Source organism: Denticeps clupeoides, chromosome 19 (genome assembly GCF_900700375.1).
Source record: "Denticeps clupeoides chromosome 19, fDenClu1.1, whole genome shotgun sequence".
NCBI classification, from domain to species: Eukaryota; Metazoa; Chordata; class Actinopteri; order Clupeiformes; family Denticipitidae; genus Denticeps; species Denticeps clupeoides.
Window position 1 is genome coordinate 17,478,165 of NC_041725.1, and position 27,455 is coordinate 17,505,619.

The 27,455-nt window shown below is 49.9% G+C and overlaps 3 protein-coding genes across 3 annotated transcripts; 1 reads left to right on the plus strand and 2 right to left on the minus strand.

The window, feature by feature from the left end:
* The first annotated feature begins 1,062 nt into the window (after positions 1-1,062).
* On the plus strand, positions 1,063-2,885 carry mdp1 (magnesium dependent phosphatase 1). Its single transcript, XM_028961279.1, has 6 exons — positions 1,063-1,444; positions 1,997-2,060; positions 2,134-2,241; positions 2,309-2,416; positions 2,495-2,580; positions 2,656-2,885. The coding sequence occupies exons 1-6, from the start codon at positions 1,339-1,341 to the stop codon at positions 2,739-2,741; spliced, it is 558 nt and encodes a 185-aa protein (XP_028817112.1). The 5' UTR covers positions 1,063-1,338; the 3' UTR covers positions 2,742-2,885.
* A 342-nt stretch (positions 2,886-3,227) lies between these two features.
* On the minus strand, positions 3,228-22,466 carry cdh24a (cadherin 24, type 2a). The gene is made up of 13 exons (XM_028961276.1): positions 22,350-22,466; positions 17,687-17,981; positions 17,487-17,606; positions 16,923-17,090; positions 11,645-11,826; positions 9,366-9,622; positions 9,121-9,257; positions 7,995-8,116; positions 7,741-7,858; positions 7,260-7,571; positions 6,349-6,553; positions 4,858-5,209; positions 3,228-4,782 (listed from the first exon to the last, which is right to left on the minus strand). Exons 1-13 carry the CDS (start codon positions 22,362-22,364, stop codon positions 4,675-4,677), a joined length of 2,391 nt encoding a protein of 796 aa, XP_028817109.1. The 5' UTR covers positions 22,365-22,466; the 3' UTR covers positions 3,228-4,674.
* On the minus strand, positions 22,387-27,003 carry LOC114769648 (uncharacterized). Its single transcript, XM_028962842.1, has 3 exons — positions 26,893-27,003; positions 22,436-23,142; positions 22,387-22,400 (listed from the first exon to the last, which is right to left on the minus strand). Exons 1-3 carry the CDS (start codon positions 26,898-26,900, stop codon positions 22,387-22,389), a joined length of 729 nt encoding a protein of 242 aa, XP_028818675.1. The 5' UTR covers positions 26,901-27,003.
* Between the last annotated feature and the right edge of the window lie 452 nt (positions 27,004-27,455).

Sequence of the window (27,455 nt, forward strand, 5' to 3'; positions counted from 1 at the left end):
CAACAAGAAAATTACAATTTAATCTAAATATTCTCTAAAGAGGAAGGTCTTGAGCTGCCGTTTGAAGGTGCTCAGTGACTGAGCTGTTCTGACCTCGAGGGGAAGTTCATTCCACCACCGAGGGCCAAGACGGAGAAGAGTCTCTGAATGTTTTCCTTTTACCTTCAGAGATGGAGGGACCAGGCGAGCAATACTGGAGGCTCGGAGTATACGAGGTGCAGTGCGAGGTGTAATAAGGGCTGTGAGGTAGGATGGTGCTACTCCATGTTTGGCTTTGTAGGCCAGCATCAGTATTTTGAACCTGATGCGTGCAGCTACTGGGAGCCAGTGGAGGGAGCGTAGCAGAGGGGTGGTGTGGAGAACTTGGTTCCTGGTTGCAGTCGGCGAGTGGAGTCCAGTACAGTGACATCATGTTCTTCCATGATGAACAGGGGAACGTCGTAGAAGTCAGCAGACTGGGTACGGTGCCAAACGCTGGCGCGGGCACATACATCAGCCTCGTAAAAGTACACTTAACACAAGGTCACGTTTGTCTGTACGTACGGTCATTTTCAGGATAAAGCACCTTTGGCATTCTGCTCTCCTCTAGGGTCCATGATGGAGTCACATCCAAACTCATTTCATGTGAGGAGACGCAGAAGTCCTGCTGGTGGTCCTGGTTACCCCCATTTCCCAGGAGACCAACATCTCCTCCGTCCTCAAAAAAGACCCAGCAGAGCAACTGAAGCAACTGATGAGGTCTGAGGAGCTGCTGATCCAGATCTATACTGCAGCCATTGAGTCTGTCCTGTGCTCCTTCATCACAGTCTGATGTGGAGCAGCCAGTAAACAGGACAGCAACAGACAGCAGAAAAGATCATCTGTGTCCCCTGTCCTCCATCCAGGACCCGTCCCTCTCAAGAACCAGGAAAACAGGCAGGGAAGATCATCACAGATCCCTCACACCCTGGAATTGCATTATGGATATCGGAAATATGTTTTTAATTTTGTATATCCAAAATTAATATAGCTGACTTGTAAATATCTCACATGTGCATTTGTCCTAGTAAGAAATATGCTGGATATAGGTTGAATACTCATTCTGGAAATCTGAAATAAGACAACTCAATAGACATTAATGGGAACGTGACGTCATTTCCTGAAGAAGTTCATTGTGGATATCGGAAATGTTCATTTTGACAAGAACCCAATTAAATTGTGAATATCTGCAATTCACGTCCATTCTAGCTATTAAATGTTAAAAGCGCTTGCTGACTAATAAGAGGCGGTCCGGTGACGTCACGACGTCACGCCGCACACCGGAAGTGCAGCGCGCTTTCACTGCATATCATACCGTGTATGACTGTGTATGTGGCAAATAAAAATTTTTATTTGGAATCTGTGGAAGGAGCGAAGAGCGGCCAGCGCGTCATGGCCAAGCCGAAGCTGATCGTGTTCGACCTGGGTGAGTTGAAGAATTTACCTTTTATCTGAGTCTTTTTATTTTTTTTAAACGCAACGTTTTAGCCGACCATCCCAACATTACTGCATTTACATTTTACAGTCACGGATTAAAAATGTAAATCCGGATACTGTTAGACCGGTCCATTTCGTGATTTAAATCTATAAAACACAGTATTTGGTTTCTGAAATCATTAAAAAACTTCCGACTTCCGCTCTGCGGCGAAATTAAGGAAGTGATTCTGGTCGCCATGGTTACAGCAGCGACTCATCACCACAGTCTTGAGTCGTAAACTTATATTTATTTTTTATTATTAAAATTATTTCAGGAGGATTTTCAGTACCAGTTCTACATATGTTGAAATTAGTTTTTTTTATACTGCATAATATGATTCACACAAGCATTGCACATTGTACAGGAACATTCCAAGACGTCCTGAAACAGACGGTGGATGGAAATGAAACAAATACAGAAAATACCAACCATGCCTCCAGATTGAATCAAGTGAATCGTTTGATGAACTCTTCTATATGAAATTTGGGGTGTTTCTTTCAGATTACACCCTCTGGCCGTTTTGGGTGGACACCCACGTCTGCCCGCCCTTCAGGAAACACGAAAGGTAACGAACTTCTGCACGAACCCTCGTCTTGGAGATCTGTTCATTGTGAGTCATTTGTGTTCTTCCCCCCCAGTGGTGAAATCGTGGATTCAACAGGTGAAAAAGTTCAGCTCTACAAGGACACCGTGGACGTTGTGACCTCCCTTCATGGCCAAGGCTTCACGCTTGGAGTCGCGTCACGGTCGGTTCAGATGCTTACAGAGTGTAATGACGCGAGCCGTGGTGGTCATGCTTCCTTCTCTCATCAGCACCGGCGAGGTGGCTGGAGCCAATCAGCTGCTGACCCTCTACAACCTCAACCAGTTCTTTTCCCACAAGGAGATCTACCCCGGGTCAAAGGTTACGCACTTTCACAGGTAACGAACCTCTCGTGTCGGGACACGCCCGCATCTCGTCGAAGGCCAGATGTTCATGCGCCTGCACGTCCTCAACAGGTTGCAGGCAGCCAGCGGGGTCAAATTCACCGAGATGATGTTCTTCGATGACGAATCCAGGAACATCCTTGACGTTGGCAGACTAGGTACGGTACAAGCGTGCTGTTGACACGCCGGTGACACCGGTGACGAGGGGCGCCTCACGCTGTCTCCGATCCCAGGTGTGCACTGCGTCCTTGTGAAGAGTGGAGTGACCCACAGACTGGTCAGCGAGGAGCTGCGCAAGTTCTCCGCGGCACAGCACTGACGTCAGGCCACTTGGTGTCGCTGTGGAGACGAGTATGGCCACGCCTACCCGTTCACGCCCAGCAGACCTCGTGTCAGGAGTTGTGTTTGCACACGTGTTTTAATTAAAGGTATAAAAAATAGGTATTAAAATATTTTTCATATATTATAATGTTTTTTTTTTCTCCCCCTCCCTCCAGAAGCTGTTTCTTTATCTCCGTTCTTCCCCGACGGATACGCGCCTCGCTTCGTTTTTCCTCTTCACTGCACTAAAAAGCCTCATTTGAACTCGTCCGGGGGAAAATCGAATCTTAATTAAAAATGCCAGATGAGTGAGTTAATTCAGGCCCAGAAGCCGTCTGCTTTAATTGCACGATTTATCATTTATCGGAGTTCCACGCTGCAGCATTAAAAAGTTTATTCCACATTATTATACATGAACGGGCCAGGTCCAAGATCATTGATCATTGATCAGGTGTGTGAAGTTAGTGAAGGGACGAAAAAGTCGTCTGTTTGGAAACTTTTAATTTGCCCCACATTTATCGACAGGAACATGGTTTCAGGTCGAGTTACAGCAACGTGAACGATGGCATCAGATCCGGAAAATGGCAGATATAAAAAGACGGCGTGACCACACGTTATCGATCCCGAGCCGCTAATTATAGTCAAAGTCCCATCAGGACCGCCGCATACCTTACATCCTTCATTCGGAGGTCTACAGACACGGTTCTTCAGACGTCTAAATCACTGGAACAGAGTGTGTGTCGCTGTGTCTGTGTGTGTGAGAGAGAGAGAGAGAGAGAGTCACTAAATCCACAAACTTGAGACGTTTCGTATGTACATATAGACAAAAAACACGCCCCCTCGACTACAGAACATCGACAGGGACAGGAGCTGGGTTCTGTCACGGCTGCATAGGGTTTCATCAGGAACGTGGGTGGGGTGACAGGTGCGCGTTTGTCACTGGGTGGGGGTCCCCGCTCGAGCACGAAACGTGAAACGCCACCACCGGCCGGTGACATTTTGCCCGTCCGGGACTAGTAGGGTGCAGGGCTCTCGCTTTCCCGCCGCTTATTAGTCCATTAATATTCATACGTCAGATTGTATACATTTTTCATGAGGCCTATTTTCCCACCATGCATCTGGCGAGGCTGGAAATCAATATTTTAGAAATGAGACGTCTCATAGCTTCGGCTCGGAGTGCTTAAGTGAATTATTCACACTGTTGTTACAGGAGCGGTCTGGAAGCGACTGATCCTGTAGGGCGTGTCCTACCTTCAAGTGTGTGTGTGTGTGTGTGTGTGTGTGTGTGTGTGTGTGTGTGTGCCCATACCAAGCTCTTCCCATATTCTATTTTTATTGCCGGCCCACTCAAGTTCTTTGTGTTTCAAGTTCCTCACGGTTCCCCGCCGCCCTCGCACCCTTCATCCTTTGGCGTCTGTTCTTCATCCTCCTCCGGCCCTGCCTCCAGTTCCTCATGGAAGATCTCCACCAGCTTCTGGAATTTGGCCCCCCACCCGTCCACTACCCCTTCCAGTGGCTCCGCCTCCCGCTCGACGTCGCTCCCTAAAGAGCTCAGCGACCCGGCGTGCGAGCCACTGCCCTCCACGCCGTACGTCTGAACCGAATCGTATGGCGGCTGCATGGGGTCAAGGGTCACCTGGGCCAGACGGTGCTGCAGAAAGTCCCCCATCCTCAGTGTCAGCAAGTTGGCCCCTCCCCCCTTCTCAGTGCCCTTTCCCAAACTCCACCCACCTCCATATCCCAGGATGCCGCTGGTAAAAGGCATCACTAAATGTGGGGCGTAGTCTTCCCCACCCAATGCAAACACGCTGATGGGGCCCGACTTGTCCGAGTAGAGGGCTCCGGGCAGGGGCCCGCCGCGGTACAAGGTTCCCTCCATAGTTCTGAGGGGCTTGTGCACGGCTCGGCCGACGCGGATGGCGTCTGGATGTTCAGTGGGGGGGGACGCGACTCCGGGACCGGATGTCCTGGTTTCGATTCGCCGGGGGGGGGGACCGCCCCAGCGGGGACGGGACCGGAGCCGGATCGGCCAGCGCGGACTGCAGGGGAGAAGACCGGTCAGTACGAGTACAGCCGGCGTGGGGACGTCGCAGGAAAACGGGACGAACTCTCACCTGATTCCGCTCCGGAGTCTGGCTGTCAGAATTCGTCTCGCTTCCCAACTCTCCGTTGGTCGGCTCTTCTGCCCCCCTCGGTTCCGGCCCGTCCCGGCTGCGGGCGGAGCCGGGCTCCGGTGGTCCGAAGCCGGCGTGTGTCTGAAGAACCGGCGTCTGTTCCGCTCTGTGGCCGTACGGCAGACGACCGAGGTCCAGAACCGGCTGGAATGGGAGCGGCTTGTCTCTGGGAACCGGCAGCGTGTTGAAGCCGTAAGCCGCCCGGCCATAAAGCGGGGCTGATCCGGGCCGCTGCTCCAGGTTCTGACTCCAGCTGTATGTGCCGCTGCTGTCCATGTTCCGTTGGGAGAACCTGGACAACACGGAGAGAAGAGGGTATCACTACCGGAAGTTGTGAAGACGTATCAGACGAATCCGTCCTTATCTGTCAACCCAGGCCACCCAGATCCTGGTTCAGTCCTTAGTAACCTCACGACTGGACTACTGTAGCTCCCTTCTAGCTGGTCTACCACTATGTACCATCCGACCTCTACAACTCATAAAGAACGCAGCAGCACGACTGATCTTCAAGTTCTCCACACCGCCCCTCTGCTACGCTCCCTCCACTGGCTCCCAGTAGCTGCACGCATCAGGTTGAAAATACTGATGCTGGCCTACAAAGCCAAACATGGAGTAGCACCATCCTACCTCACAGCCCTTATTACACCTCGCACTGCACCTCGTATACTCCGAGCCTCCAGTACTGCTCGCCTGGTCCCTCCATCTCTGAAGGTAAAAGGGAGACGCTCAACTAGACTCTTCTCCATCTTGGCCCCTCAGTGGTGGAATGAACTTCCCCTCGAGGTCAGAACAGCTCAGTCACTGAGCACCTTCACACGGCAGCTCAACACCTTCCTCTTTAGAGAATATTTAGATGAACTTGTAACCTTCTTCTTGTCTGACTTCTGTATAGAAACTAGAACAGAGTGAATAAAAAGATTGTATTCATAGTTGGGGGTCCTAGTGAACCAGAATTGATCACTTCATCCATGGTAACATGGAAGCAGGTTGTAAGTCGCTCTGGATAAGGGATTCTGACAAATTGTCTTAAATGTAAATGTAAGTGAAGGTGCTGTATATATCTGCCTGAACAATTGTTCAAGCTCTTCAAAAGCTGACCTCTCCTCTTTCCACCGCCCATCTCCAAATCTTCATGAAGAAATGGACACTGTTGGGCCTTTCTAAATCTTCTTAATTGGAATCTAAGGTTCTCATCAGTCGCCACAGAAACATATTATTTGCAATTCCCACCATTGTGCCTGATTAAAATGCGGAAATGAGATGCCGGACCTCAGGAATCGTATGAAGTGTTTGGTGATGTGGAAAAGTATGCGAACGATCCCACGTTCCTCCAGATAAGTGACTGAATTACATCATGGTGACATCATTTCCTGTCTACTGCCAGCCGATTGTACTGATATTAGGATACTGACGTTAGGATTTGTAACTCACGGAGTCCTGCTGTCCAGCCGTCGCTGGGTCCTGAGTGCGCTGTGGGGGGCGCTCTTGAGCGCCAGGATGTCGAAGGCTGCCGTGTCGGCCTCCCCTCCCCCCTCGTCGTCGTAGGTGATGATGTTTTCGTGAATCTCGTCGTCCTCCGCGGGCGAGAGGGCGTCTCGCTTCTGCTTGCGCAGGGACAGGGAGAGAGCCGCCACCACTGATGGGGGTCACAGAGGAACAGGGGCGGGGCGGCGTGATGACCGGTCACCAAATCACCAGCATCAGATTATAATATACGCCTCCAGTTCACTTTCTGTAAGAACACAGATCTAGACCAACCTGAGACTCGGATGCTTACTCGAGAACAAGTTTACCTGATCTGAGCTTTATAAGATTCCAAAGTTGGGAAACCTGGAAGGTTTCATACAGACCCACCCGAAAAAAAACCCCAAAAATCTTTCAAGGATCCCACAGATCCCGCAGTGGATTTGGAACGCTATTCCAGATGTGCCATGCTGATGGACTCCTAACCCAAGTGCTTCAACAAAGTATTAGTTTGATGAAACCAGCGTTTTGTACATTATAATTTGTTGGATTGTGCATATTATATGTCCCATTAGGGGAAGATTGATTCTGTTCTTGTTTTTATGTCATTTTTATATCCACTGTACAAGGGAGGGACCTTCAAAATGACCCACGCCGGAATGCTTGCTAGACTGTTGAGATACTCGGGAAGTAACTTGCGGAGCTGGTGGAGGGCTCCTCTTAAAGGGCCAGGGTTTTATAAAACAAGGTATATGCATGTCCGGTTCATTTAGTTTTTGTAAATTAATTCAATCCCAACCTTGTTCTGACTGTGTCAGAATCACGGTTTCATTTTAATGTAAATAATGTAGTCCATTGGACACCGGGGGGAACCTCACCCAGCAGCGTGGTGGCGCAGGCCAGCACCGCCAGCACGGCGGCGGTGCTGAGCCCCAGCAGCGGGGAGGCGGAGGGCAGCGGCAGGCACTCCGCCTGCCTGTCCCACTCGGGGACGGCCTGTCTGGACTTCTTCTTCTCCTCCGCCCACATCCCCCCCCTGAGGCAGGGGCAGACGGTCACGGTGACCGTCCCGGTGCTGCTCAGCTCCGACGACGCGTCCTGCAGGACCACGGGGACGTTCAGCGTGTGTGTGGACGCCGAGCGGGGGAGGGGCTTCAGTGCCGACAGGAGCACCAGACTCGCTGTGGCTCCTAAAGAGGGCGGGCAAATGCAACAAAAATAAGAAAAGTCTGGGAAACACCTATGAAGGGAACCATCACAGTGTTATTGCACATAAAGTTCATCCTGGCTCTGCTGACAGACTGTCGCCATGGGAGACGGGGGGGAAGATGGATGTGGAGAACGACAGCAAGGCCCCACCTCCTCTCCCTCTGATGCTGAAGTTGAGCGCCGCTCCGGATCCGGAGGGAATGCTGAAGTGCACCGGTGAGTCAGAACCACTCAGGTCTCTATCAACAGCGTGCAGGACCTGCACTACCTGATACACACACACACACACACACACACACACACACAGATCAGAGCGTGGCCATCACCGTGACCTTTCCTATTAGCTTCATGACAGACAGATACTACTGAGTATCACACACACACACACACACACACACACACACCGCTCCTGGGCTGCTCGAGTCACACACGGCTGTTGCATACTGCCGGTCCAGCTCAGGGGCGTTGTCATTCAGGTCCAGGGTCTCGATGGAGACCCCCACCCGGGTCAGCTGGCTGGGGCTGTCTGAAAAGGAAACAGTGGGTTAAAAGCTGTGATAACCTGCACGTTGGTGTTGGTAGTGGGCGTGGTCACGTTCAAGTTCGTGGGGTATTAGGAGGGAAACGGAGGAGATGGACGCTGTGCTACACCGGGGCATATCGGTTTAAATACTCCAGAATGAGGAAGTAGGGTGTCCTTCTCTAAAACATCATTAACCCAACAACTGGGGACGCAGGTGACAGTGTATTTCTTGTTGCCGGTCCCATGCCCGGGTAAATGGGGAAGGTTTCGTCAGGAAGGGCATCCCTGATGGGTCCCCCGATGGGAGCAGCCGAAAGAAGGTGAAGTGGTGGCCTAGCGGTTAAGGAAGTGGCCCCGTAATCAGAAGGTTGCTGGTTCGAATCCCGATCCGCCAAGGTGCCACTGAGGTGCCAATGAGCAAAGCACCGTCCCCACACACTGCTCCCCGGGCGCCTGTCATGGCTGCCCACTGCTCACTCAGGGTGATGGGTTAAATGCAGAGGACAATTTTCACTGTGTGCACTGTGTGCTGTGCTTCACAAGTGACAATCACTTAACTTTTTATTTTTAAAACATCCATAATGTTCATCTTCTTTGCATCAGAAATAATTACACGGCAACCAAAAGCACTGGGTGGGCAGTTGATTCCTCCTCTAAAACATCCAGGTAACTAGCAGTCAGACGCTTCTTACTTCTGGAAACGCCGTGACATTATTGATCGCACCACATGTTTCACGTCTTAAAACCACCATGAATAATAAAGAGAGAGAGAAAAGCACGCAATCTCAGCCGTTGGTAGAGGTAATGACCGATCAATAAATAATCAAGATAAATCCCATGCCAACGTTCTGTTTGATTTCGGGGAGAATATGCATGGGTTTGCTGCACAAACTCATGTGAGAGGAGAATCGTGGCTTCAATTTTACCAAAAAACGATTTTGATTCCCATCCCACGTAAAAAAATTCACAGTTCAGAACTGAGCTTTAAGCCGCCTCCGATCCCCCACCTCTCTGGGTGGCGATGACTGTGATGTTGTGCCACTGCTCCCGTTCGCGGTCCAGCTCCATCGCCGTGGTGATGAGCCCATTGTCTGGGGCGATGCGAAACAGCGCCTCAGGGTCAGACTCGGGATCGATAGAATACCTGGGAGAGTGTGACAGAGTTGAGAAGAACAAAGAGCAGGAACGTGCTGTGTGAGATACTGTGGCGGGTGTTACACTGCAGTGTGTGTGTGTGTGTGTGTTTACGTGCCTGATATTGCCGCTCTGGCCCGTGTCAGGGTCCACTGCAGCGACACGGCCGACCACACAGGCAGGTGGGCAGTTCTCAGAAACGTCCATCCTGTAGCGGGAGCGCGAGAAGCGCGGCGGCTCGTCGGCGTTGAGGACCGCTATCTGCACGGTTGCGCGGTCCTTAAACGGGCCCCTCCGCAGGAAGCGTGCGTCCACCACAGGGTTCTGAACCTCCACGTTCAGGGTGTAGGAGCTCCGCCTCTCGAAGTCCACCGCCTGGGAGACACCAGCAATGCCTCGTTTAGCACCGTCCTACAAACCAGAACCTGATGCTCTACAGCAGGGACGTGGAACCTGGGTTCCGAGGGCCATCTGTCACTGAGCCAGTAATAAAGGTGCAATGAGCCACGGCAGGAGGTCACCACCTCCATGGACCCCTGCTCTATACTCTTTAATGTGGGTCCATTCTTTACATCAAAACCAAAGTGCCACTGCTGGATAGAGAACGGTCCACCACCCAAGCAGCTGAAGGCAGCAGAAATGGAGCAGCTGTCCTACAGTCTGTGCAGGGTGTCCCTAATAAAGTGGCCGGCAGGTCAGTTATCATTATCACCTGGTGATCACATGGTGCATGACATTTATAATGTTCTTCTTATTAGAACCTGGGTTAGACTTGTCATGTTATGGTACGAACCAAATTTGCGGACGTCCAAGACGTCCCTGAACTGAGACCCACAGACACATCACTCGGACTGCTGTGGTTTCACCTGGTGGTTTCTCCCCAGCTCACATTCAACCTCGACGGACCACGAACCGCCACGACTTTTACCTGCCGGAAAGCCGTGAAAAGCGAGAAGAGTGGAAGCAGAAGCCCGTTACAGGCGTTTACACATTTATTATACATATGCTGCATATTTATTGCTAGATGTATTATTTAGGTGTGTGTGTGTGTGTGCGCGCGGGTGCATATGAAACAGAAAAAACGACTAAAGGCACAGAAAGTAGGAAATGGGTTTTTTTGGGGGGAAAGTGGCAATAAAGGAGGGAGATAAGAAGCAGGTCGGGCTGGAGGAGGAGGAGGAGGAGGAGGAGGAGGGTTTGATTAGCATGCGGCATCGGTGGCGCCGCCTGTCATCCTCTGGCGTGGAGCCGCCGCACCTTCCCCTGCATCCGCGGGATAACGCGCCTTGCGCCGCTGAAGGGAGCCGCCCGCTAATTCTCTCGTTTCCGCCGGAACGGCCACATCCGCAAATCTCTTTCGTTTTTTTACGAAAGGCTCTCTAATGGGGTGGTAGTAGCCTAGTGGGGTAACACGCTCGCCTATGAACCAGAAGACCCAGGTTCAAATCCCGCTTACTACCATTGTGTCCCTGAGCAAGACACTTAGCCCTGAGTGTCTCCAGGGGGGGACTGTCCCTGTAAATACTGATTGTAAGTCGCTCTGGATAAGGGTGTCTGGTAAATACTGTAAATGTAAATGTAAATGTAATGGTCGCCTGCAAACATTTCTACATTTAAAGTCTGCGGAGGAACTTATCAGGGCAGAAAACGGCCCTCCCCTCATTTTTCAATTAGTCTCGCGTGAGTTAAATGCACGTCTCCGGTGGAGACGGACGGGGTGTGCGAGTCGGGACAATGCGAGACGAATGGCGAGGCCCGGTCACGTCGTGCGGGGACGGCCGGTGGCAGAGGATCAAACGAACATTTCAATTACGAGGAGGGCTGCGTGAACGCTTTGATTGAAGAGCACGGCGGCGTCCCCGAGACTCCACCACACACACACACACACACACCATGGCTTTTGCTCAGAGTCAAGGAGAGTCCGTGCAAGGATGAATGTCGTGGACGCCACATCATCTCAATTCTCTTTTTCTCAACACGCTGCTGTTGACTAGTTGCAACAACGAAACACCCACAATCCTGTTCAGCGGGACACAACTCGAGCTCTACGTCATCTGTTGAATGTGTACCCTCCCGTTTTTCTTTTTTTTTTTTTTGGTATATAAAATCCCGCGTAACAACACGATTTTTGTCCACAAAAGGCATTTTGTGATCAACAGAAGTACATTTCGTTCACGCAATGACTTTTGTCGGACAGAGTCCTGTGCTGCGGTCAGTCTGGTTAAAAAAAAACGTCTGCTTTTGATTTCCGCGAACAAAAATAACGTTGCGACAAAATATGGACAAAATATGAAGGTTCTATTTTTATTTTTGTTCACGAAAATAAGCACTTTACACACACACACACACACACACACACACACACACACACACACACACACACACAGACACCTTCACCTTGTTAAGTGTGATGACAGCCTCGTGGCTCCGGGTCGTAACGTTGAACGCGTCTCCTCCGTCCCCGTCCACGATGGCGTACTCCAGCCGGGCGTTCTCACCCAGGTCCGCGTCTGTGGCCGACAGCCGGCCGACTTCCACCCCTGGCATGGCCAGCTCAGACACGGAGAAGGACCACACGCCTGGCAGAAGGGAGAGACGAGAACCCCTTCTTCACCCCCTCTGTCACTATTCCACTTCTGGGGCAGTGGTGGCCTGGCGGTTAAGGAAGCGGCCCCGTAATCAGGAGGTTGCCGGTTCGAATCCCGATCCGCCAAGGTGCCACTGAGCAAAGCACCGTCCCCACACACTGCTCCCCGGGCGCCTGTCATGGTGCCCACTGCTCACTCAGGGTGATGGGATAAATGCAGAGGACAAATTTCCCTGTGTGCACAGTGTGCTGTGCTGCTGTGTATCACATGCGACAATCACTTCACTTAGAAAAGGAACACGCGGCCCAGATCATCAGCAAACAGACGGAACACGAAGGTTTGATTTAACTCCGGCAATCCTGACAGCTAATAAGTCACGACCTTCGTCAGCGCAATGGGGCAGATGATGTGTGGGGGGCGGAGCACGTGAGGGATGGCGAGGGTGGTGGGGACAGGCAGAGACCGATGTCCCACGTTCCTCGGCAGGTCTCGCACCTGCCAGGGCCGAGCGCTCCGAACTTCGGATTAAATATTAAATGGGCGGATCGGAGTGAGGGGTTCTATAAAAGAAGGAGAACCGGGCAACTAGTCAACATTCACCTCGCTCTTCCTAATCACCTCAAGCGCTGTCCTCGTCGCCCTCGCAATCACGACGGGAGAGCGACGCCCCGCCGCTCATACCTGACTGCAATCACCCGCGTAATTAACGTAAGTATCCAGGAGAAGGGCGGGGCGGGGCTTCAGCGGGGCCGAGATGTTTCTTTCAGCACAGCGCTAGTCGTCCTGACTGATGTGTATTCCCGTTAATGAGATTGAACGAGGGCGGAGGGGCTGGTCCTTGACGTCCCCCCCCTCGAGGCGATTTCGGGGACCGGTCGAGAGCAATGTCAACACTCCGGCATGCTTTTAGCACTTCGAAAGAGAGGCTAGGGGAGGTCTCCTCACACGGGCCTGGAGTATATGGGTCAGTGAGCAGGACTCACAGAGGGGACATGGCGTGCCAGGCCGCAGAAGTGACACGATGCAGCAATCAGCCAGAACATTAAAACCCCTGGACCCTGAGCTCCCCCAAAACAACATGGTGCCAGTGCTATAAATGGAAATTGTGCAATTCACACTACAGCCCATCCTGGGTCATTTGGTGGTAGGCAGGAAGCCACCAAGGGTGCAGATGGGAACCATAACTGAACCCGCTGCACCATCAGGCCGCCACAAGACTTTCTTTACATTAAAAAATTATGTAGTTGTGGATCAAAAAATAAATAAATAAAAATCCAAGGTGGAAAACTCCTCAGAGCAAGTTACTAAATGACTAATGTACAACCGGATCACATGAGATCTCAAAATGAGCAGATTTTAACTTGTTTTAACTTTATGGACTCCATTTGTGGATGACATGGACAGATCTGTGTGCTTTCTAATAGTCATATTTACACTTAATGCACAATCATTAGGCAGGTGAGCACTTTCAGGATTCATTGTAATATAAAACAAAATGTTAATGCTCCAGAAACCTTGAATATTTTGGCCAAGGAAAGTTGAGTGTGAACATTATTAGGGGAATACATTATTAGAACAGTTATTAGGCTAGTATAGATGTGCAGAATTATTATGTGAGTAAACAAAACAATAACATTTTACAATTTCACTTTCTTTATTAACATCCATTAAAGTGAGAATTATTAACAAACTGAAAATGAAGTGATTGTGAAACACTGCAGCACAGCACATGGTGACACAACAAAATGTGTCCTCTGCTTTTAACCATCACCCTTGGTGAACAGTGGGCAGCCATGACAGGCGCCCAGGAGCAGTGTGTGGGGACAGTACCTTCATCAATGGGGCCACAGTGGTCCCTCAGTGGCACCTTGGCGGATCGGGATTCAACTGTCTGATTTCGAGTCTGCTCCCTTATGCGCGCGGCCACCACTGTTCCCCTCGCGTCATGTGAGAGGACCGGGAAGTGACAGTTGACTCCCGTTCTATTTAATCAGCGCTGACCTGACAGAGTCTCCCAGATGCTGTTCAAAGATGTCTACTACTTTCAAATGAACCTAAATCTCCCATTTAAGAAGGGCCCAGGTTTGAGAGTTGGTTTTGAGTCCATGTTGGTCCAAAACAAGTGCAGCTAGTTTACTAGTTTCAAGAGTGCTGCATTTTCTGAGTCAGTAAAATCTCACTTTTTTTTTTGTCCATTTTGCCTGTGGAAAAGCAGCTGCCTAATAATGATTATTTTGTTAATAATATATATCGATGTGTGCATAATTATTATTAATTATTCGTGTAGGATATGGGGAATTGACTATAGACCACATGGAATATATGCATATGAATGCTGATTTGGTCGTGAACACGGTGTGTGTCCCACACAGCGCCTGCTAGTGGTATATGTGATGTAGAGAGCGTGATATACGATCAGAAAGACATGTCCTTTTTGCAGGGTGGCTGGCTGGGGAGTTCTTATGAATTTTCATGAGCAAAAACCTGATTGGCCGGTCGAAGCCTCATCCGTTAGAAATAGACAAGGTGTGTACGTTCAGCGGCGTGGGATGTCACTTCTGAAATCCGAGTGTTGACTAGAGTGGTGCCGATCACAGCCAGAACACTGGATAGTACCACTTGGGTGGTGCTGGCCGGTTAGACACTCACCTCTGACCCAGAAGACCACCAAGTCCCAGGTTCAAACCCCACCTTTGTGTCTGAGTGTCTCCAGGAGGACTGTCTCTATAACTACTGATCGTAAGAACATCTGATAAATGCTGTAAATGCGAAATGAAGGACATTGTGGATGGAGGCCCTGCACAGCAAAGTTTGTTAGACGAGCTGAGATTACGGAAACGTCCAGAACGGCGACTCTGCCCGACGGATTCGTGCCTCACACGCTTGCATCTTGAAAGGGAAGCCAAGTGAAGTTGCTATTAGAGCAAATGAAGACGAGCTTTCTGCCGATATAAATCCGTTTGCGGCGTCGTTGATTAAACATGAACTTAAGTCCCTCGTACATCAGAATAACGAGGTGGCGCGCTGAGGCGGGTGACGCGCCCGTATTTACGAGGAGAAGGCGAGACGGCCCGCTTCGCAGGGGCCATTACTCTATGGAACTCTGCGTGTCACGAGAGGCGGGAGAGCAAAAAAAAACCAATTAACACCGTTACCAAAGGTTACATCATGCAGAGAACACGCGAGCACAGACGAACCGCTGCAGAGTCACGTACGTACACGAGCAGATCACGTAAAAAAAAATGTAAATGTTTTGAGTCGGATGGAAGATTCGGGGGTTGTGAGAAGGTTGGAGTCAGGAAGCAGTGACCCGCCTCCGGGCTGCATCACCAACGACCTGAGCGGAGCTGAATAATAAATACAAGAAGCTGCTCAGGTTTCCCGAGCCATTAATTGGTTTGAATCGCAGGCAGATATTCTTCCAAACCTGGACGTGTGCGGTGTCACTAGGTTGGAATCGTTAGCAACGAACAGGCAGCTATAAAGTGGTGGTAGTAGCCTAGCAGGTAACACACTCAGAAGACCCAGGTTCAAATCCCACTTACTACCATCGTGTTCCTGAGCAGGACACTTAACCCTGAGTGTCTCCAGGGGGGGACTGTCCCGGTAACTATGGGGTGGTAGTAGCCTAGGGGGTAACACACTCGTCTACGAACCAGAAGACCCAGTTTCAAACCCTACTTACTACCATGGTGTCCCTGAGCAAGACACATAACCCTGAGTGTCTCCAGGGGGGGGACTGTCCCTGTAACTACTGGGTGGTAGTAGCCTAGCGGGTAACACACTCGTCTACGAACCAGAAGACCCAGGTTCAAACCCCACTTACTACCATGGTGTCCCTGAGCAAGACACTTAACCCTGAGTGTCTCCAGGGGGGGACTGTCCCGGTAACTATGGGGTGGTAGTAGCCTAGGGGGTAACACACTCGTCTATGAACCAGAAGACCCAGGTTCAAATCCCACTTACTACCATCGTGTCCCTGAGCAGGACACTTAACCCTGAGTGTCTCTAGGGCGGACTGTCCCTGTAACTACTGATTGTAAGTCGCTCTGGATAAGGGCGTCTGGTAAATGCTGTAAATGTACAAAGGTGACGTGGTTACTTGCTGTCTGATTGGCTGATCAGAACAGCGCCTCCTTTGATTGTGTTCCAGGCTGCAGTCACAAAATTCAAAAACTCAGGTGGGGGGAAAATAAAATTCACAAAACGTACATAACGCATCATCAATATCTCTGGGACGGGAGGTTAAGGTCTCCAAAGCTATTTATGGCTTCTAGCGCGTCGCGGGCTGTTGTCAGGATGCGTCCCAACCTCTCAGATCCACAAGTGCTGACCTACTTCACGTCCCTGAACTTAAAACGCGAGACGAGCGCGACGGCGAGCCTTCATGTCGTGCGTGTTGTGGTGTTTTTTTGTCAAGAGCACGAGCTCTGGAGCACGACAGCACGAACAATCCGCAGAGCGGCGGCTCACAGACACGTAACAGCATGATTCAGAGCTGCGCTTTATCGCCATTTACAGAAGTGCCTTTATTATGACATTTTATCATGTCACAAGTATTAATAGTATTAATAGGTTAAATTAAAGCCCTGATCAAAACCTAAACTGTCATGGCTCTCTTAAGAGGACAGGAGTGGCCTCCAGTACTGCTCGCCTGGTCCCCCCATCTCTGAAGGTAAAAGGAAGACCCTCATCTAGACTCTTCTCCGTCTTGGCCCCTCGGTGGTGGAATGAACTTCCAGCTCAGTCACTGAGCACCTTCACACGGCAGCTCAAGACCTTCCTCTTTAGAGAAGATTTAGATGAACTTGTAACCTTCTTCTTGTCTGACTTCTGTATAGAAACTAGAACAGAGTGAATAAAAAGATTGTATTCATAGTTGAGGGTCCTAGTGAACCAGAACTGACCACTTCATCCATGGTAACATGGAAGCACGTTGTAAGTCGCTCTGGATAAGGGATTCTGCCAAATGCCTTAAATGTAAATGTAAATTTTTGTCTGTCGATTCGTGTGTTTATTGTTTGTGTCGGGTTGCATGCGCCCAACATAAAGCGCAAGGCACGTGATTCATCACTGCAGACACTCACTGTGGGCGAAACGCGGCGGGTTGTCATTGACGTCACTCAGCCAAACGGTGACGGTCGTGGTGCCCGTCAGGCCCCCCTGGTGACCCCCCATGTCCCGGGCCTGCAGGACCACCAAGTGCCGATCCTGCCTCTCGCGGTCCATGTCGGCGGCAGCCGTGCGGATCACCCCTGCAGAACATTGTAGAACCCTTACAGAGTTATTAAAGTGTTATATTTACATTTACAGCATTTACCAGACGGCCTTATCCAGAGCGACTTACAGTCAGTAGTTACAGGGACAGTCCCTCCCTGGAGCAACTCAGGGTTAAGTGTCCTGCTCAGGGACATGATGGTAGTAAGTGGGATTTGAACCTGGGTCTTCTGGTTCATAGGCAAGTGTGTTACCCACTAGGCTACTACCACCCTATATGTTTGATGATTTGATGTCTGTTCGTTTAAATAAAAACATATCTGTTCCTTCTGGCTAAATACTGCCCCCTGTCTGATGGAGGCTAAATTTGTGCATGTGAAACGTTTAAATGTCATTAGCAAACGTGATGAGTGTAATGGATACTGGAAGCCCACCTGTTTGGGGGTCCACAGAGAAAAGCTCCTGGCCTTCGAGGACCGTGTACACAAGTTTAGCACTATTCCCATAAGACGGGTCGTCTGCATCTGAGGCCGTCACCTGGATCACAGACGTCCCTGAGAGACACATGGAAGGTCAGTGATCACAGGATCACGGCTGCTGGTTTCTGCGATGCTGGTAAAGATAACTGTTATACCGATGTTGGCCATTTCGGGCACGGTGGCACTGTAGGGGCCACTCCGGAACACTGGGGCATTGTCATTGATGTCCTGCACGCGAATGACGAACTGGGACGACGGCTCCAACGGGCGGCCTGTCTGAAGGTCCGTCGCCGTGGCAATGAGCCTGTACTGGTCCTTCTCTTCCCGGTCGAGCGGCTTGGTGACATGGATGTTGCCCGTCCTCCCGTCAATCACAAACACAGATCCCGCCCCCTCGCCTTTCAGGATATATTTGGTGTTGCCGTCGCCCTTGTCCACACTTGAGTGCAGCTTTAAAGAGGCAGGAGATCAGAGAAAAGTGTGGGAACAACGTTAAAATACAACAGAGTAAAAATCTTACACATGAAGCTCTCCGTGTTGAGTCTCCTCTACATTTAACTGTGCACCATGTTTTCACTTATAATTTACACAACAGGATGTTACAATTACAGCATTTATCAGATGCCCTTATACAATAGTTAAGTGTCCTGCTCAGGGAGATAATGGTAGTAAGTGGGGTTTGAACCTGGGACTTCTGGTCTTCTGGTTTATGGCTGAGGGTCTTCCCACCACCCCATAAAGAGCTGAATTGTATGAATAAGACAGACGTCACCCTGCAAGCTGCCTCAGTATGAATACGGCATATATATGAATTCCCAGGTGGGAATTACGGCAGCAGAACACGTAGATGAATATTCTGCAACCGTCTACCAAAACCGCTCAGCCCCGCCCTGGTTCAGCCTGTCTCTCCATGCCGCCGCCAAGACGGTCCACCGCGAAACGTACCAGAGGGTCTGTGGGCCACGGCACCGTCCAGTTCCTTCACACACGTTCTCAGGTGCACCATGATGTACTATTTAAAAACCGACGCTGCTCCCTTACGGATTCGCTCCTTCACCGGCCCCACGCCTCAGATCAGAAATAAATATTCTAGTTTTGGCTGGAGAAGAAGACGTGTCCATTATATATGAAGAAGACTTCGGCAAAAACGGCCTAATTAGAGAGCGAAGCTATTTCCGATTTAGGCTTGTTTTAACGTGGTTCTATTTCCGTGGAGACGCGGGCCCGTCAGAACTCGGTGTTCCGGAGTGAGGCGCAGCAGGTGTGCGGGGAGTGAGGAGGCTGGACCGGACCGGGCCCGGCACCGGGGTGTTGTTTGGAACAGGAACACACGCGAACGCACACGTGGGCGCAGGCCAACACACACACAGCCTGGGCGTCCGTCTGCGGGTCCAAGTCTATTCTCTCTTCATCTGTTCTCCGCAGTTCTTTCCATCTGTTTACATTTTCTCTTCTCCCGTCGGTTTGTCCCCCCGTCCATCTGTCTGGAGATCCTCTCCATTCGCGGCGTCCCCCTGCCTGTCCCCCCCTTTACTCCTCCCCTCCATCCCTCGCTCTCCCCGCCTCCCACTCCTCGGGAGTCTGGCATTTACGGGGAATTAAGCTCCTGCTGCAGGGTTGAGGGTTGAGGAGAAGATTACTCAGACCTCACCACTCATCATCTGGAGAACCACCTCTACACTCGCCCACAGCACACACACACACACACACACACACACACACACTGACTCACGCACCGAATCACGTCCCGTACGGCTCTGCTCTTATTCCGGCTCACGTGGCGCGGACGTTCTGTTTATTCAGATCGGCGGATTAGCAGGATGCTGTTGATGATGCTGGCCGTCTGTCTGAAGGCTCCTCGGCGACCGGGGAGGGGGGGGGGTTCCCTCCGGCTGAGCTACCTGACGCAGTAGTCAGGTCCAGTAGTCCTGGAAGCTGACAGCTGAACGCCGGGAGGAAATTCAAAGATGGTCTCAGTGGGCGCGGCGCGCGGCTGAGCCTGACCGAGATGGACAGTGTCACGGCGGCACTTTGCAGCCCTCCCCGGGGGAACTGTTCACAGTTCGGTCACGGTAGAGAGTCACAGTAGAGACTCGTGACTCAGTCCTGTGTGTCCTGGCTTTACACCACCTTTACACCAACTCATACCTAGAATATAATGGTAAATTACTACAGAACTAACCACCTCGTCAGGCAGCAGAAATGATTTAACCACGCCCCTCACACTAGACTGTTGGATATCTGAAATGGTACCGCATTTCGCGATGGCTGAATGTAGCTGAATGACAGTGACGCAGTGACTCATTACCACACTGGAACACAAGGGAACATCGTCCAGACAAGATTGACAGTTTGGATAGAAAAACATCATATATATATATATATATATAAAAACACATATAACACTTATATCCTCACACATGTGGAGTTATGTACTTAACAAAAAGTGGAGACCTGGCCTCCACAGTCACCCAGACCTGGTAGTTGCCTAGTGGGGTAACACACATGAACCAGAAGACCCGGGTTCAAAACCCACTTACTACCATCGTAGTCCCTGAGCAGGACACTTAACCCTGATTGTCTCCAGGGGGGGACTGTCCCTGTCACTACCAATTGTAAATCGTTCTGGATAAGGGCGTCTGATAAATGCTGTTAATGTAAATGGACCTGAACCCAGTCGAGATGGTTTGGGGTGAGCTGGACCAACAAGTGCTAAACACCTCTGGTGTTGAACTCCTTCAAGACTGTTGGAGAAGCATTTCAGGTGACGACCTCTTGAAGCTCATCGAGAGAATGCCAAGAGTGTTCAAAGCAGTAATCAGAGCAAAGAAACTAGAATATAAAACATGTTTTCACTTATTTCACCTTTTTTTGTTAAGTACAGAACTCCACATGTGTTCATTCATAGTTTTGATGCCTTCAGTGAGAATCTACCAACGTAAATGTAAATCGGCAAGATCCCACCCCCCACCTGGGAAAACACCCCCATGTCAAAAAACTTCACTTGGCTAGATTAAACAGCCTGCACAAAACATTACGGCAGTATCATGAAACGCTGTACATTTCAGATATCCAGCAGTCTAATGTGATGGGCGTGGCTAAATCATTTCGCCTAATGAGGTGGTTAGTTCTGTAGTCATTTTTCATTATGTTTTAGGTATATATAACAGACCTCCTCCTGACCTTGCTGACCCTTGACCCCGTTTCTGTGCTGCAGTTGACACATAACACAACACACTTGTTAGTTTACGAAGTAGTTTTGCGAGGCGGGAATTAAGAAGCTGCTAACTCAGGGAAATGAGGGATAAACACATCCAGGGATGTGCTTGCTCAGGATATCACAAGTGATCCTTCCCCTCCTTGTATCTTCCGGCTTTTTCTCTCACGCTAAGCCCACGCGCACCTCGGAATAACCTGCTTTTTTGTTGTTTTTTTGTGTCCTGTTGTGATGGCATTATTCCTTCAATATTTCTGTCGGTGCAACTTCCTCCTGCTCTCCCTAAATCCCGCATCCTCTTTGTGTCCCTCCACCCCCTCCTCTCCCCCGCTCTGTAATTGTCGGCGCGAAAGATATCCACCGTAGGGATGAAATGAATCCAATCCGTAAAAACAAAATGATCCCTGACGAAGTTCCCAGCGGGCGGGATCCCCCTCGCCTCATTCCATCCTCCTGACACCGCCCGTCAGGCGCTGGGCCCGGGCCGTGATGCATCGTGGGCCGCGAGGCGAGGAGGTGATGACACACACGGGCTCGCCGCAAGGAAGGCGTGGACGAAGGGATGAGCTAGTCTGTGCCCAGCGGACGAGAGGTGTCCGAGCGGCCTGGTCCGCCACGGCGAGTAACTGTTCTCCGAGCCCGTTCCCTCACTGCGTACTCGCAGGCGTCCCCCAGGCTGCGCTCAGCCACGTCAGCATAAAGATGCAGTGCATTTTCCCAACACGCATTATTGCATTTTTTTAATAACTTTACCAGCGTTGATATAGGAGTCACCAAACACAGAACGAGGTTTTAATGAAGTCGTGGAATCTCACCAGGAGACGAGACGCCATTATTTACACGATACATCATCTCCCTGCCAATAAAAGAATAAAAAAACTGGCAACAAGGATGTAGATCCCATTTCAATAAGACCGTGAGCAAGGAAAACTGGAGACACAACATGTATAGACAGAAGGTAGACATTAAAAACACATTTGTTTAAATTAGGGCAGTCAATGAAGTTAAGAAATGTTAATTAATTGCACATTTTGCAACTAATTATTTGAGATTAATACTTTTATCAATCTCAAATAGATTAATAATTAATCTTGCAATAATACTAAAACTATTACAGAGACACGTGTGGGTAAGGGGCTCAGGCGTTATGCTAACGTTATGCTCACATGTACGCGCTGAAATTGTCATCAATTGTCACTTTGAATCCGGTGCCACCAAACTGATATGAGTTGTTTATGACAGAAATAAGTCCCAGCCAATAAAATCCATTCATGTAATTTTGTGTTACGATGTGTTTATTGTGACTATGTTGTTGCGAGCGAGGAATACCAGTTGGTTGCCGCTCCTGTGCTCCCTGACTGGCAGAAACACCAACAAATTATTTTGAACGTGTTAAATATTTAAAATCACAGCAATTAAAGCGTTAATTTTAAATAAAGCCCTAGTTTTTGACTGGTGGTTGCAGATTTAATGGAAGTGCAGTTATATTCTCTCAAATATTTTTTATATATATACATATTAATTTTAAATAAATATTAGCATGAACTGAAATGCCCAGATATATTTGCATAACTGAACAACCGATGGCAAAAATGTCTCACCCGTCCAATCAGCATCGGTTCTGGGCCGACGTACTCTTCAATCACGAAGAACTGGTTCCAAATCCAGCTCCGCCTGGTGCGAACGCGAGGTTGTGTAGCTCCAAGGATTCCCTGTGAAGCCCCGCCCCCAAGCCCCAAGCCCCACCCACGGCTGCTATCTGTGGGCAAAGCTCTCCTGTCAGCTTCCTTGACCCCTAAGCCCAACTCAGGCCAAAGCCTCAGACCCCGGCCGCCCGCTGCTGGTCCGTCTCCGTCCATGGAATCCGGAGGGATTTGGAGAGTTGCACTTTCAAGAGGATCATTGGTTAATCCGCGCTGACTTGTGGACATGTTAGAACCCAGCAGCTTTTCTCTGGCCCGTGGGTTCGGTTGTGCAGCTCCTCCAGATTCTTGTGGATCCGTGGTGCTGTTTGATGTCTGGATGAGTGTTGGAAACGCATGTCCTGGAAATACATCCCTACTTCCTGACAAAAGCCCGGATCTCTCCCCAATTTCACGAGCACTCAGCTCGACTCCGGCCCTCTGGCCACGATCAGCCGAGTCCCCGGGCTCCGCGGAGAACTTCTCGTTCTGCGTGGAGCGTAAGCCTGTTAGCCGCAGCTCGGCGGCCTCACCCGCCACTCCGCCGACATGCGGCGGCCACACGCACAGCGAGGCCAGCAGCAGCGTGGCGGCCATCGTGCGCCGCGGGACGCTCATCCCCTCTCCCGCCTCTCCCAGCTCAGCTCCAGCCCCGCCCGGCACCTCATTATAACTCCCTCGTGAATCCACGTTCTCCACCCGGACAGAAACGCTGCAAGAGAAGAGATTAGAGCTCGTCATTGTCTTTAATTAGCACGGGCAGAGACAGCAGAAAAGATGCAATTTCACGCCAGGCTAATTAGAGGACGTGGACTTTGTAATGCTTGGGCTATTTTCGGTGTATTCACAACTACGCAATTAGACCGGTGAAACCTTAAAATGCACTTCAGGGTTCTTAACTTGCAATGAACAGTCTCCTGTGCAGCAGTGGGCAGCGGTGGCCTAGCGGTTAAGGAAGCAGCCCCGTAATCAGAAGGTTGCTGGTTCGAATCCCGATCTGCCAAGGTACCACTGAGGTGCCACTGGGCAAAGCACCGTCCCCACACACTGCTCCCCGGGCGCCTGTCATGGCCGCCCACTGCTCACTCAGGGTGATGGGTTAAATGCAGAGGACACATTTCACTGTGTGCACTGTGTGCTGTGCTGCTGTGTATCACGTGTGACAATCACTTCACTTTAGCATCTAGCAGGGACTGGCGGAAAGGCGGGATCAAGTATTGCATTGTGGCCCGTGAGACTATGATGCTGGGGAATTTTTATTCTTTTTCAGGACCCTTGAAGATGTAAAATGGTGAATAGGTGAACTACACACCAATACACAACGGAGTGACACAGTTTTGGACAAAAACCGTAGTATTGCGCCAGAAAATTTGCACATTTATTTTTAAAATTGCACGTTGCACCAGAAAAATCACCCACAAGTATTGCTGCACATGAGAGAAACTACCGTGGTGTATTGGATGCGTCTGTTTGTGTGTCTGTGTGTGTTTGGTCAGCTGTGAGGTCTTAGTGTCTTTCTTCCATTCTGTGTTTTGACGATTGCGCAATATTTATCGAGTGCTTTATCGAGTACAGTACAGTGTCCCCGAGCAAGACACTTAACCCTGAGTGTCTCCAGGGGGGGACTGTCCCGGTAACTACTGATTGTAAAATGCACATCCAATAGAGTATGCGCTAATCATAATTAGCTTGACCTTGTTGCTCCAAGTCAAAGACCCCATTTTTTGATTCGGATGTTCCGTGGGAGAACGGTACCAAAAGGAATTTCCCCAGACCTGATTAATTGGACCCATAAAGGCTATAATTAATTTCTCACGGGTTTAACGATCTGGCCTTCGTTAGCAGGCGAGTCATGCCGGGCCAATCGATCCTTGCCGACTGATGCAGTGAGAGCCGTCGCCAACTTAACAGGAGCGCAAATGTTCAATTACCGCTCAACCCTCATCCCCGCCCATCTCGGCGCCCATTCATCACCGGCCTTTTTGCTCTGTCACTCTTCGCGGAGATTTTCGGGGGAGACCGCGGATCGACGCCGATTGAAGTCCCCGAGGAGACCATGCCCCGTGATGTTTCATTTCAAAACAATGCCAAGCAGAATTCATTATTTAAGGTGACATTGGGAGTCCCAATTCGAACAATAATAGAAATAATATCAGGCCGCTCTCCCTCGATATCCCTGTGAAAATCTTCCGGGGAATCAGGGATTGGTTTGAGGCAGATTGCTTCTCGTTTACTGACTGAATATTAGATTGAATGCGACTTCCGGAATGTCGGATTCACAGTGAAACACTGCGGCGTGTTCTCCTGTACTGTCCTCAAATCCAAAAAGTTCAGCTGTGCCCACAAGACGCCGTTTTTTCACGAGGCCCGTTGCCAGATGCGGTGCCCACACCGCGCAAAAAGAAGAAGAAACCATTTCTTCTGCCGGTTTGGGACCGCCATCACACCCCCAGAAAGTAGAGCTGCAGCCAAGGCGCCATGGAGACAGACTGCAGGCCCGTATCTCCCACCATGCTGGCGGGTGGCTGGAGACGTTATCGGCTCCTCCGCGCGTCATCTGTACCCACCCCAGACCAGAAGCTGCCAGCTCGCGCGGCGTGACTCTGACGATTGACGCGGGGGGAGATGTGTTCATATTTCCACGCGGCCAGTTATGACGCCAGACCACGCATCGTGCATCTCAGTCCAAATGGTCGAGATGGAGTCCATCAGATGCAATTTATCAGATTAAGCATCTTCATCAACATGACACCAAGTTCATCTTCTGTGGTTTCAGGCATAAACAGTTGTCAGGCAGTGAAATCATCGTCGTCAATGAAGTCCAGGGATTTAATTGATCTATTTAAAGCGCTGATAACATGCATGTTGGTGTTGGACGTGGGCGTGGTCACACGTGTATTAGGAGTGTAGAGATCAGAGGGAAACGGTGTGACGTGTCGATAGGACAAGGTTTGAATCATCCAGAATGAGGAAGTAGGCCGTGTGATGGCTGTCAATCATGCATACAGGCCCCTCCCCTTTTAAAACAAGTAATTACATGTCAAGAAAAAGGTTATTTCTATGAAACCCGAAGGTATAAGAAATGCGACATTAGTGAACGAGACCCCATGTGGGAATATGCGGCTCAAAATGTCACACAATTAAAACCCAAAGATCAATAAAAACCTAAAATTAGAGGCAGTTCTCATGTCTGCTATACAGCCACCATCTCCCATCTTTTTTTTTATATTTATATGTTCCAGCCTTCAGAACCTGCTATGTTCAGATCTTTTTTATTTTTTTTTTACCCACTTTTATCCCGAGAAGAATTACGAAGCGAATATATTCCATGCAAGATGAACAACAACTCATCTGCCCGTCAAAACCCGAAGACGCCACAACCTTGCAGACGAAACCGTTTCACAGAGAAGGTTCCTCGATTAAACCCTGCACCCCCTGAACTGTGCATGTTCATGTTTAATTGATCTGAAGTGGAGGGAATTAAAACCAAAGAACAAAAAGTTCTGCGTGTTTTCATAATTCGTCCTACTTCCTTTCTTCCCCGCACAAAGGGATCATTTTGGAGCTTTTGATCCGGAGATGCCTGATTTCCCGCTCAGGCGGGTTCTTCTTCAGGAGGGAGGGAGGAGGAACGCTGTCTCCTGCGCACCGCTTATGCCGATATTAATGCCACATCATCAATATTCAAAGCAGCGTCCCTCTCCCCGGGTCCCCTTCCATCCCCTGGTCTTCTGACGCTCCTTCTGCCGCCTCCGTTTCAACCTCGAGTCCCTTCTCTCATGGTTGAAGCGGGACGGGAGGCCGGCAGGAAATGCAGAAGAGAGGAGGGAGATGATGAACAGAAGGACGAGATAACGGGAGTGTCAGCGAGGGGCGGAGGAGAAGAGCCAGGGAGGCCAGAGATGGTGGTGGTGATTCAGGAATGACGAGTGGTCACACTGTCCCAAATGGCGTAATGCTGTTTCGGGCCCACTCTGCACGTTATTAAAAATAGACTCACCGTGTGGGGGGTTCTGCGGAAAAGTCAGGCAGATGGAGCATGTGATGGAGGCTCAGGGCAGTGGGAAGAGAGAAAACTTCTCCATCCTGTTCCCATCCCATTAGCCTGCCACTGATCCCAGAACAGCGGTGATCATCCTAACCACACCATCCCATCAGTGGTGATCATACCAACAACACCATCCCATTGGTGGTGATCCTCCTGACAACATCTTATCAGTGGTGATCATCCCAACACCACCATCCTGTCAGGATCTCATCAGCCTAACACTGATCCCAAAACAGCAGTGACCAGCTCCATTGACACAGGAGTGCTTGTCACTATGTACAATTTAGTGAAGCAGATCGTGAAAATTCAATGAGGCAGATGAGTCAGAATTCAGAGCATGGGAAAAAATCAAGAACATAATTACTAGCACACACACACACAAACACACACAGACTCTTCAAGCATGTTCATTACCATAACATAAAGACATTGCCATCAGCTCCAGGCCCTGTCTCGTTCTGTCAGGCTGCGAACTGGGACTCATCTGATGCCCCAAACACACACACATGCAAACACACACACACACACACACACACGATAACGTGGCTGCCGGTGCGCGCGTCACGTTGACACCATCTGCGAGTCAGTGGCGCGGAATAACGGAGTAACGGAGTAACGGAGTAACGGAGTAACGGGATGAACAGCAGCTGTCCGCCGTGTGCGGCTCCCCAGCGAACCGATCTCCGACTGAGCCGACTCTTGGCGAACGAGTCGTTCCAGGGGTTGCTACGTTAATTAATGATATTGTCTAAATTAACTTATTTGTTCGTTTATTAAAGTATTAATCACCTTTCGCCGCTGTACATAGCAGCGCTGCAGTCCCGTAAAACACAAAACAGACAGAAAAATTAAAATAAATTAAGATTTAATGCGGAGCATTTCCATACTGTACTAATAAACACTGATAATAATCGAAAATGATTTTACCTGCACAACCAGCGTGAATAATACTCCACAAAGACTGTTTAAAGTAAAAA

Bases quoted from the DNA above. Each gene is read 5' to 3' on its own strand.
- mdp1 (XM_028961279.1), top strand. From the start codon at position 1,339: ATGACTGTGTATGTGGCAAATAAAAATTTTTATTTGGAATCTGTGGAA. The intron at 1,445-1,996 runs GTGAGTTGAAGA...TGTTTCTTTCAG, and splicing joins GCTGATCGTGTTCGACCTGG to ATTACACCCTCTGGCCGTTT. The intron at 2,061-2,133 runs GTAACGAACTTC...CTTCCCCCCCAG, and splicing joins CCCTTCAGGAAACACGAAAG to TGGTGAAATCGTGGATTCAA.
- cdh24a (XM_028961276.1), bottom strand. The intron at 7,572-7,740 runs GTGGGGCCTTGC...CGCCCTCTTTAG, and splicing joins CAGCATCAGAGGGAGAGGAG to GAGCCACAGCGAGTCTGGTG. The intron at 4,783-4,857 runs GTGAGAGTTCGT...TCTCCCCTGCAG, and splicing joins AGACTCCGGAGCGGAATCAG to TCCGCGCTGGCCGATCCGGC.